We start from the raw sequence: 12,813 nt of genomic DNA on the forward strand, positions 1-12,813 counted from the left end.
GTTTACGGTCATGAGACAAAGAATCCTATTCATTTTCAATGATTTCTGATAATTACTGCCAGAGTTAAGGCCCTTGATCACTTGGAAAAATCTTGTGGATGCTCTAGAGGCTAAAGTTAATATAAATTGTTTAAGGCCATGAGACAAACACTCGAAACAAAATCTAATGTTTTCTGATAATTACTTCATGGGTTATTACTCGTACTGACAAAAGAAAAAATATGCGACAACACTTGTTACTGTGTTTTGTTGCCTGGCAACCTATCTTTATTTTTTGAAATAAAAATGGATCATGCAGCCCCTTTTAAGTGACACAGGATTATCTGAGAACCACAATATTTTTTTTTTTTATATGGCCTAACTAGTCTTTAGAGACTCATTGATAGATACAATCACAACTTCCATTCATATTTGCCATTTTCCTTATATGGTAAAGAGTAAGTGTGAAAATGTTTTCTAGTTTATACTATTTAAAAACAAAAAACAATACCTATACATGGTAATTTACTATCATAAGCTACATACAGCACACATCACACAGTTTGTAAACTTATTTCTATGTTGGCATTTTGGAAGAATTCCCAAAACTCAGAAATAGTTATAGAAATTATTATATAGGTGGAAGCATTCATGATATTTGTATAGGAATAATCTATGGACCCCTCGGCAAAGCAGCAACATGTTGACAAACCTTCTATGACAAACAGAATTGTGTGAATGTCGAGTATAATTCAGATGTCATCTGCTTATTTGCTGAATTACTTTTCCCCCGAAACAACTTTTCATGGTGCACCAAGATTGATCATCAATCATCATTTCAATATGGTGTATGTTGTGGTCAACCCCATCTGTCTGTCTGTCCATCCATCTGTCATCCAGATTGTGTGAAAATATGCCACTGATGTTTAGTTGGTATAAAACCATACATCGCTTCCAACAGTGGGGTTGGGATGGCCTTGTGGTCTAGAGTGTCAAGCTTCGACCTCTAGCTGGCCGGTCACCTCTGGCTTGTGGTCATGTTTTTGATCCCTGGTGTGAGCGTATGGGGCTTGGAGATAGGGCCGCCTTCTCAACATCGTGGGTTTACTCTGGATACTCCAGTTTCCTCCCACAAGAAAGACGCCTGCACATGCGCTAAGATAATAAAAAGTGAAAACAAGACAACTTGTCTGCGATATCACTCTGGGTGGAAGTGGAGGTTGAACACCAGGAACAAAACACAAGCATCTGAACACAGATTTTCTATACTTCTCATACGCATACCGTACTTTTAAGATGTGATCGTGTAATAGGAAATCATTGGATACTAAATGTTTAGGAAGACATAGATTTTGAATGATTATAACGCGACAATATGTAATAAAAAGACAGAAAATTTAATTTAATCTTATTTATAACAACTTTATGCATTCTGTCATTCTTTGTTCATTGATGATTTTGGTATTTCAGCTAAAGAATTTATTCGAAAATTAATGTGTAAAGATCCTAACCTTAGAAATACTTGTAAGCAAGCCATAGCTCACCCGTGGTAAGAATAGCTTAATTTATTTATTTTACCACAAAAATCTTACAAAGGGATTTGAATGAATTAAGACAGATTGGGTTAATGAGAGGCGTATATCATAACATGTGAACAGGAAATTAGCTACAGGAAATCATCTGTTTATTCTCCTTGCATGCTAAGTTTCGGGTTTGGGTTTACCGGTATATTTAAAAGTAAATCCATATTTGTTGGATGTGCAGTTGACATTAAATTAGGTGTCTTGATTAAATACAGCACAATTTTCCTTTCTGCACCAACTGGGGTAATGAAGACAGCAATATGCCATGAGGTATGCTATCGGGGAAATTTTGCCGGAATAACTGTTTTCCCACCTGTTAAGTGTTCTTTCATGTACACAGCAGCGAGTACACACACTGTTGAATGTTGGTTTTCCAGTCCATCACTACTAGTACTAGACAATTGGGGCTATGCAACCAAAGAAAGCATCTGTGTCATTCTGACTGATAAAGAGTCTTTAATTTCATTAAGAAATACCAGTCATTCATTGATGGCATCTATGATATTTTTGGAAAGGAAAATAGTTATAGATGGTAGAGATATGAGAATGTAATGCACTTAAACATTCTGTACAGTAATATTCACAAGAAGATTGAAAGAGTGAAACTATTGATTTTTAAAGAAAAAAATTACTTTTAGATGACAGTTACTGACAAGTACACAACCAATACAGAAAGATATGTCCAGGCTATTTCTACAATTTGATGTAATCTATGTATATTTATCTGACAAAATATACTAAAAAATTAATGATTATGGAAAACTGTCAGTTCTTCAATAATTCATTTATCATGTACTGCAGTAAATATGACATAAGAAAAATGAATATTTTCATTTACCATAAATAACCACATAGACCTGTATAGATTAGCCATTATTTCTGTTCTATTTGAAGGATATCTGGTAATGCAGCTTTGGATAAGAACATCCATGCTTCCATCAGTGCACAGTTGAAGAAAAACTTTGCTAAAACTAAGTGGAAGGTTAGTATAAAGTGTATAATAATATGAAGTGTTTCCCCTTGCCAGTGGCGCAGATGGGACAAAAGACTGAGCATGGCCAGTTGGAAGACTATAGGTGTACAATATTTCCAATCTGTAATAATTATTTTACCTGCTTGTAAGTAAGCTGTTTATTGTTACGGTAGGTTCAATTATCAATAATATGATTATTTTCTATATTTCAGCAAGCATATAATGCTGCAGCTGTTATTAGACAAATGAAAAAATTAGCCTTTACGAAAGATGATGCGAATTAAAGATAAGAGCGAGATTATTAATACCATATTATATCATTTTAATAGAAGAGTGTCTCTGGGGATATGGTGTAAGTTTTTATTATGGAAGTTGTTAAGATGTATTGAACCAACTCAAATACACTATGTAATGTTGAATGTTATTTTTTGTATGTTAATGACAGTTTAGATTTAAAACTTATTGTCGACAAGACATCACATTACAGCACATTGAAATTTGTGTTGTAACACGTGTCAGTTGTAAACTTTATTGCTAATTTGATATTATTTTGTGTAATGTCATTTTCATGTTTTTTCATCCAATATAGTAAATACCATATTGTTATGAAATACATTTTTTATATATATATTAGATTGATACTGGTATTTAACATCAGTTTAGATATATTGGTATTTAGTATATTAAATAATCCTTAATTCATTGTTACATATTTTATAGGTTTAAAAAAAAAAAAGAACGGGTCAAATTATCCATGAAATATACCTATATTATATACAATATTTATCTTTTAATAATATTAACGTATACAGGTACGTCACAAATTACTTGTATATGGAAAGATGGTAATGGTCTGTACTTAAGAATTTTGTAGAGGTAGATAGCAAATATTGATGTATATATTATATATCTGTATGAATTGTATTTCATAAATTAATTAATAAGAAATATACAGAAACCAAATTTTCAACTTAATTTTAAGATATTATCATTAGTTTTGGTTGTGAAACATTAGTTCTGAGCTATATTTTAAAACTATAGTCAGAGTACAATTTTACTAAATATCTTGATTTATTGTATTTTTACCTCCTCAAGAAACTTTTATTAACATCTTTGGCTTTTATTATATCACTACAGCCATATAATTTTTATGGCTTCAAAACATGAAAATTATATATAATTTGGCTGGAATAGACATAATATCAACATATTCACTATAAGTAGATAATATCTTTCTCTGTTAATATGGTTACAAGGTATAAAATAACATCAAGTGCTTCATAGCTAATCTAGATTTATTTTGCCCATGGGTAAAATAGATTTAATCAGAAAGGTATTTATAATGTTGTTTTTATTAGAAGAATAGTTTATTGTCAATCACATTATAAAAAGTATATACATGTAGTCTATGCACTGTGTATTTTAGTCACTGCACATAACTTTTAAAAGTCATGTCTACAACGATCACAGTCTTATCAAAAACTGACATCAAATTACACTTTGTACCATGTATTCTTATTTAAAGCCACAATGTGCCAGAAGGCTATTAATACATTTCTTTCTTGAAAGTTTACAAAAATAAAATCTGAAAATTGTTTTTTAGTGTGTGAATGCATGTTGAAAAATGTATGTTAATCCATCACCACTTGGGTTCAGATTTGTTTTTCCCACAGTTCCTCATTTGAGATGAAATCTGGTCATCTTATACATGATGTTCATGGATAGAATTGAGTTTGTTCATACAGACAGTATAAGAGAGATGGCAGCATGAAATCAATAAAAAGTTGATAGTCATAATTTATGTTAGCATTGAGTGATTTTAATCATTTTTGAACCAATATGCTTTTTGATAAGACTATTTTTTATTTTGTATGATCCGAAAGTCTTTATTTGCCTTTGACTCTAGAATGTTTGGGCTGAAAGGTACATGTACACTATAAGCCCAATAATCAGATTAATTTTAAAGAAAAGACGTGTACATTGATTTTTTTTTTGTGGGGGGGGATGTACATGTAAAAATGTTTCTGATTTGTATGTGACTTGACAAATAGTTTTTTGATTTAAAATATGCCCCTTTTTTATTGAATAAACATTATCTTTTATTATTTATTATTGTTGATAGTATCACAACAGTAAACTTTGTTATTTGGGGAATTGTTTTGTAGTCCAGTATAGTGTGCTTGATATTTATTCAAAAGATCTATTCAAATTGATTTTATCAATAAAACCAAAAGTACACTTTTCCTTTTGTAGTCCAGTATAGTGTGCTTGATATTTATTCAAAAGATCTATTCAAATTGATTTTATCAATAAAACCAAAAGTACACTTGAGATAAGGAAAAGTCAGTTATTATTTGGACTATCATCTATCTTCAGACATTTTGGAAACACTGTTCTGTAAACATAGCTTCTATTTGTGTAGGAAAAAAACTCATATTTAAAAAAAAAACAACTCTGGTTTAATAAATGTCAATCACACTACTATTACACATTTATTGTTGGAAGAGTGATACTGTAATATGAAATATCTAAAAAAAAATTTCTCATTTTTACGCATAATCTATTTTTGTATTTATATAATTGCCTATTTTAAAAGGTTATTCCAATTTGTTGGATTATATATTGCATATGCTGGAAAAAAATAAAATCCTCTATTAATCATCATATTTCTGAATTAATAATGAAACTCTCCTTTCTAGTTATATTCTCTATTTAAATTGATACAACCGTCTTTCAGAATAATTATTTACAGTAATTAACTCTTGTCTGATTGACTGAACAAATTCAAATTTTAACCCAAAATGTACAGCTGATACTATTCAGGTTTAATCAAACCATCAAATTTACATGAAAAACTGAAATATGGTTAAACTACAAATGATTATATAAGAAGGTGTCTCAGTTCAGCATAACTGATGTATTGTGACTAACTTGAAAGTCACTGTTGTATTGTGACTAACTTGAAAGCAGAGTTTTGTATCATGTAGATGCTTGGAAGCAACAAGTAATCAATATATTAATATTATACTTTAGAAATGGGTTGAATGAAATTAATTTGAAGAAATTTTACAAATAGTCAATCAAGACTAAAACTACTGAAATTAAAAGGTCTATTAACTATCCCTTCATCAACAATAGGAGTTTACAGACTACACTTACATTTTAGCTCATGAATGAAATATTAACTGAATTTATAATATTTATGTATGTTAGTATTTAAATAGGAATATATATTACAGAAAATCAAACTATGACTGTAATAGTTAATTTGATAGTGTATATTTTTATATGCCTACATTTTCATGTGGACGTATATTGTTGTCACCCCTGTCCGTCTGTTCACATTTTGTTTGTGTACACACTACAGGTCAACAATTTTCCAATTTTGACGTAACTTGAAATATAGGTTGATATCCCAAAGATGTAGGTTCCTTTCAATATTGGCATGTATCGGACTGTAACTTCATGGATTATGACTCCTGATTGTACGAAAAACAAATTATCAGAGTTTGATGAAACTTTAACATATACATTTATAACCCAAAGATCTTGGTTCCTTTCGATTATTGCTGGTTTAAGACTTCTGATTGTATACAAAAAATCTTGGTTTTAGCTTGTGGACCTTCAAGTTCTAGAGGTCCCAATTTTTATCCAATTTTGATGAAACGTGAAGCATGTTTATATCACAAAGATGTCGGTTCCTTTCCATATTGGCGCATATTGGACTGTTACTTCCTAGATTATGGCCCCAGATATTATGAAAAATCACGTATTTAGCTTGTGGACACTCTAGAGGTCACAATTTTTATTTGATTTTAAAAAAAGTTCAAATATATCACCGGAACACCATAATTACGGCTCACATCAAAATTACTGAGACTCTCTGACAAAATGGCTACTCCCCTAACAAGCATGTAATACCAAGGTTGTAGACACTCTCAAAATTTTTATCCGATTTTGATGGAACTTAAAAGGTGTTTATATCCCAAAGATCTGGGACTGTAATATTCTTGATTATGGCTCCTGATTGTACAAAAAATTGCTTTTTTTTTTTTTTTTTTTTTTAGCTTGTACTGTTCAGCTCCTGCAAAATGGTGCTTCGTGGCAACCACTTGTTATTAATTCTATGATAATGAAGTATTTGATTAAGATTGCGACTGTGTTCAAGGATTTGTTAAAGTGAGAATATAGTTATCATTTAATCTTATTAACATATCATCCTCTATTTAATAGCTTGCTTGTTTATAAGACAAACATAAAAATTAAGTTCCTGATTTTGACATTTATCATTAAAATGAGAAATTTACCTGTCTTAAGAAACTACTAAATACATAAAAACTAGATGCTACGAAATTGAAAAACGATTAAAATCTGTCTGTCGGTTGGGAGATTGAAAAGATTCCTGGAATCTTGAAGTACGATTTGTCCCAATAATCACCAATCTAATTAAAATATAGATCTTTATTTCTTTTCGTTTTTTTATACTTTCGATGGCCTACACTACATGTCACGTGCGTGCTGTACCATAAAGTCTGTCATTGAGTCAACTGGCGTGGTTTTGATTCCCCGGTGTCCCACCTCGTGGGTTTTCTCCGGTTCCTCCCACTGCTAAAGACCCCTACGCGCAAGTGAATTATTGAAATAAAAATTAAACCATGTGTTAGTCCCGAAATGACCTAGTTTGTGTCAAGTGGACGTTAAACCCCATTTCTCTCTCTCCCTACACTACATGTAGATCTAACAAGTTATAGTGGGAGTTCACGTTCTATGACGTCAGGTATCAAGAAAGCGACATTTGACCTGATTACGTCAGTCATTCGATTAACCAATTAGCGACCGCCATGTATTTTTTATCTACTTTTGCTTTGTTTTGATTTCTATTGCCGCTAATGTCTACCCACAGTTCCGCGCAAAAAAAGTCAAACGCTCGATTCGATAGACCATTTGATTGGCTGACCCCTCATTTCAAGCAGAACACAAGTTAAATAACAACGCTTCCAGATCCAAGTGTAGTAAAGACAAGTAAAATCGAAATTTTAAACTATAAAAACGAAACAAAATTGGATCTGTGTTTTAATCAGATTGAATAATCACTAGTAAAATGATATTTTATACATACAATTAACGCACAAAGTTTATATTAGAGATTACCCCCATGAAGTAGTTAATATCTGATCTGACCATTTTTCTGAAACAACCATTAGAATGAGGTGTTATATTAATATGATATATAATCCCTATTTTTTTTTTATATATATATATATATTGGTATATATTAATATGTATTTTCTACATAACATTTATTATAATCTCTAAATCCAGTATATTCTTTTATGTAATTATTATTATCTAATGTTCGAAATCTACGCATTTATTTGTTGTTTATATTTGTGTTTAAAAAAAATTGGTGTATATTTTAAAATCATCTCTTATAGTTATAAATATTTTGTGTACTTAATTTACTGGCTCAACCAAATTGGATAGTATTGAATTTTATATCATAACATTCCAGTATTCTGTTTTAGATCATTTATTGAGGTAAAATATATTTAATTTTGAATTACAAAAGTTCTGTTTGGCCTTTATCAAAAGTTGTAGAAGTAATGCATTGATAAAAATAAACTTGTGGTGTTTCTCTCGTGCATAATTGTTTCACTGAATCTTAACGTAAATTCTCACCATCTTCCTGTTTCTAAATCAGCCTCATTTAAATTAAAGATCTGAATTCTGACATGATTGTTCAAAACACATTTATTGAATTTGATTTATAGACATCAAAATACAAACTTAAACTAAAAACAAATTGATTCCTTATAGGTGGAGAATATGGAAGTTGTTCAACTGATTAGTTCTTTGTTTACATGTTGGGTTTTATAGCTACCAGTAATATTGTAATATAATGATTTCTAATGTATTATTATCATTGTTTTCAAGTAGTAGTCAATAGGTAGTTATATATTTATCTAATAACACATAGCTAGGTTGAGGGTTAGATTTTTGAATATAATTTTGGGATACTGTATTAAGAAAAGGGAATAATTGATGTAACAACTTTGAACTATCTAAATAAAGAAATAGATAAATATATCCTGAATTTAGGTTTGTTATTTAAGATCATGTATTAAGTACAGAATATCTTCTAAAATATTGACAGCTTTTAGTAAGTAAAGTTTCTATTTGTAATGCATAATATATTTACTGGTGATTGCTAAAAAAAAATTGATTTACATTTGAATATCCAATTGAAGAAATTCATTTACATACATTGCTAATTGAAATTGAAACAATATTTTTCATCAATCCAATAATATGTCGGTCTACATGAGTCCCCTTCATTGTAATTCTAGTTTCTTTTATCTTCAGTATTATTATCATATAAATCATGAAATATATATGTACTTTTTTTTTTTAAAAATCCAATTGGTCCATTTCAGGTTTAATTGTCAGCTAGAAACAATTTGTTGTCCATCCAACAATGACCAAATTAAATCCATGACATTTTTGACAGACTTTTTATTATAAACAGTGTGCGTTATTGTCATTACAGAGTTATGCACTTTGAAATCTAATAGCACGCTTTTAACACAAGTTATGTATATCAGTTATCTGAAGAATGTCTCAACAAAGGGGATGTTTTTCGTGATAACTATTTTCACTAATAAACCTGTCTGAAAAAAATAATATGGTGTTCTGACGTCTTTAAAGTTGATTAATTATCAATGGTGTGATGGTTGTATGGTTGAAGTTTCCGGGGTAGAATTTCTGCTTGGTTCAAGAAGAACAATCTGGATTTGTACAGCCCAATTTTCATTTGTCAGGGTTGATACCTGTGGGGTTGATGAGGAAAATGCATCTTGTCATAAGGATAGGACATAAAACCGAGGTCCCATGTTCAAATTGGTAAAGCTCCCTTGGCAGCTGGAATACAAAGAAGAATAAGCAGAAATGTCACTATAAGGGAGATATTACCATTGAAATGAAATAGAATTATAACCAGGGGCTGCCAGGCAGGATATGCCCACGTTTTGTAAGAGATGGATAGAGAACAAGCTAAACAAAAAGCTATTTTTCGTAACATCAAGGGCCATAATTCAGGAAGGTACAATCAGATATGCGCGAATATCGACAGGAACCAAGATCATTGGGTTATAAACATGCATTTCAAGTTTCATTAAAATCGGAACAAAATTGTGAACTCTAGAGGGTCCACAACCTTGATAGATCAGATGTTTACACTATTTGCGTAGAGGGGCAGCCATTTGGTCTGGCACTTTTCGGCCAATTTTCACGAATTTCGAACTCAACCAACATTACGGTGTAAGGATGATATATTTGAATGTTTTTGTAAATCAGATAATAATTGTGACCTCTAAAGGACAAAAACTAAAAACACGATTTTTTGCACAATCAGGGGACATAGTTCAGGAAGTTACGATCTGATATGCGCAAATATCAACAGCAACCAAGATCTTTGGGTTATAAACATGCATTTCAAGTTCAACCATCATTATGGTGTAACGGGGATATATTCTAACAGGTTTTTTTTAAATCGGATAATAATTGTGACCTCTAGAGGGGCCACAAGCTAAAAACGCGATTTTTCGTACAGTCAAGGGCCATAATTCAGGAAGTTACGATCTGATATGCGTAAATATCGAAAGGAACCAAGATCTGTGGGTTATAAACATGTATTTTAAGTTTCATCAAAACCTTGATATACCATATTTTTACACTGTTTGCGTACGCGGGGCAACCATTTTATCCGGCAGTTCTGGTTCGATTTTCATGAAATTCAAACTCAACCGTCATTAAGGTGTAACAGAGATATATTCAAATGTTTTTTAATCGGAATAAAATTGTGACCTCCAGGGTCCACAAGCTAAAAAAAAATGTGATTTTTCGTACAATCGGGGGTCATAATTCAGGAAGTTGCGGTCCGATATGTGTGAATATCGAAAGGAAACAAGATCTTTGGGTTATAAACTTACATTTCAAATTTCAACAAAATCAGATAAAAATTGTGACCTCTATAGGGTCCACACGCTAAAAACGTGATTTTTCGTACAATCAGGGGCCATAATCCATGAAGTTACAGTCCGATACATGCCAATATCGACAGGAACCAAGATCTAAGGGAGTTAAACAGACAAGGGCGACGACAATATACGTCCACATGAAAATGACCAAAGTAAAGTGCAAATGAGACAAATACAATTCCATTTCTTTTCCAAGTGAGAATTTTATATAGTTATTTTGGCGTGAGTGATCCTGATTCTGTTGGATGGTAATCACTTTGGTAATTATCTATCTTTGTAGGAAGTGTTGCCAAATAGTCTTAAAAAATCAAAAGACATGTTGCCAGGCAGTGAAACACTAACCGCAATAGCCACATTGTTCACTCAATCTATTGAGGTTGTTATGGTGGGATTCATTCTGAAATCTTTTTGACATTTTTGATTTTTTCTTCAAACAGGCTTATGATTTTAGATTAAATTTAATTGTTTCGGTTGTGTTTATTTAGATTTAGATTTATTCACTTCATCCATATATAATAATAATAATACCTTACATTAACAACTTATGAGGTTAAGGTACAAAAAAAGCTTTCACAAGGGAGATAATATCCTGATGTATTTTGATTAAGGTGGAGGCAGACCACCATTAATTTCCCCATTGACTTCAATGTTAATTCTGGCCTCTTTTCCCACCTCCAACTTTTCCCAAAATTTTCGTTAGGCTAAACGCTTTTCACTACAGACAGAGGAACAAGTGGTCATGTCTTTGCGCTAAAATTTGTATGAGGTTGACCACCAAAATTTTGAGATACACAAACTTGAAGAAGCATACTAAAAACATGTAACTACATGTAGTTGCCGTACATATCACCGTAGCCAACCTGATAACCCTGTTATCCTTCCGCCTCAAAATCATGAATATTTACCAAAAAAATAAACAAAAATGGGCATGCAAAAAGGGAGAAAAGAGACAGAGAGAGAATTGCTATAAATTGACAAACTACAATTTTTGGGTACCGAGATGGTGAAATTTAATGGTGGTCTGCCTCCTATATATGTTTTTATAAGTTCATATATCATTAAAAAAATTTTCTTTATGGCTTCACATTTATTTTTGCAACATTATTATAATATAGAATCAAAAAAGGTCCATGGGCCTTTTGAACTAGAATTGAAGATTCTTTCTTAATTTTGTCAAAATGTGAGTTCTGCAAAACAATTTAAAGAGTTACAAACAAGTCACATCAAAAATATTCAAAATATTGAAATATTTTTCAAAAATTGACTTTCTTTTATCTTTTTCTACAAAATGGGCAATTTTTGACACTTTGTATGTCTCAAAATGCCAATATTTCCCTATTTCTTGGAAAGTCTGAGATGAAAGGCATTTATTTCTGGAAACCTTGGCCAGTATACAAGAAGACTAGCTGCAAATTGGTTTCATTGAAGGTAACTGTAAGGAACTATAGTGAAACTTGTAAGCCCACCCCCTCTAAAAATGTTGCTGTGGTAACAAATCCAACTTGTGTCCACATAAGTAATACTGTTAATGGAATATGGCTAATAGCCATGTTCTTCTATCCCTGGCTTATATACATGCATATAAACACAGGTAGTTGCAAGAAGTATGAATCATTTATTAAAATATGGATTGATAAATGTAAAACAAATGCTGTATTTAGGTGATAACCAGCCACTCGAATAAAACGGTCACAAAGCACCTGTTTTTGTTTTTAAAATGGGAATGTTTCAGTATGTAAAATACATTAACAATCAGAGGTATCCTTGAAATGACATAGTGTAAATATTTTGTGGAAGCAAGTTGTTTTAATCTTTACATCAATTTCCTGACAAAATTAAGTGGAAAAGGGAGTTGCCACCTTTTAAAAGATCACTACAAATAATGGATTTACATCCAAAATGTAAAACATTAAGCTGCAAAAGACACATCTACACTGTAATCTGTAATCAACGGTACAAAGTCAGAGGGGTCAAAACCAAAAGTACGACACAGATGTCAGTAGCGCGTGTGTCTCCATGGGCTCTTACGCACGCTGTGCAGCGACGTCGCATGGAATTTACCAATGTTTGAAAGAAGGCCTGGGGCAAATTGTTCCATTCTTGGACAAGAGCAGCTTCTAAAGCAGCAATGGTGTGCATCTGTGGTCTCCGATACAGACGGCGCCCAATCTCATCCCAGACATGTTCTATCGGTGACATGGCTGGCTAGTCCAAGACATTGATGTTGTTAGCAGCCAGGTAT

The 12,813-nt window shown here is 31.8% G+C and overlaps 1 protein-coding gene across 2 annotated transcripts in view; it reads left to right on the top strand.

Moving 5' to 3' along the window:
* Window positions 1-12,268, top strand: part of LOC126828393 (calcium/calmodulin-dependent protein kinase type 1) — a 179,057-nt gene extending 166,789 nt beyond the window's left edge. For both annotated transcript variants that reach the window (XM_050558175.2, XM_050558176.2), the window contains 3 exons: window positions 1,450-1,528; window positions 2,457-2,544; window positions 2,748-12,268. In XM_050558175.2, the coding sequence (XP_050414132.1) occupies window positions 1,450-1,528; window positions 2,457-2,544; window positions 2,748-2,819 (239 nt within the window). In that variant the 3' untranslated portion in view covers window positions 2,820-12,268. The remainder of the gene's footprint in view (window positions 1-1,449; window positions 1,529-2,456; window positions 2,545-2,747) is intronic.
* The last annotated feature ends 545 nt before the right edge of the window (window positions 12,269-12,813 follow it).

This window comes from Patella vulgata, chromosome 7 (assembly GCF_932274485.2).
Source record: "Patella vulgata chromosome 7, xgPatVulg1.2, whole genome shotgun sequence".
Taxonomy (NCBI): Eukaryota; Metazoa; Mollusca; class Gastropoda; family Patellidae; genus Patella; species Patella vulgata.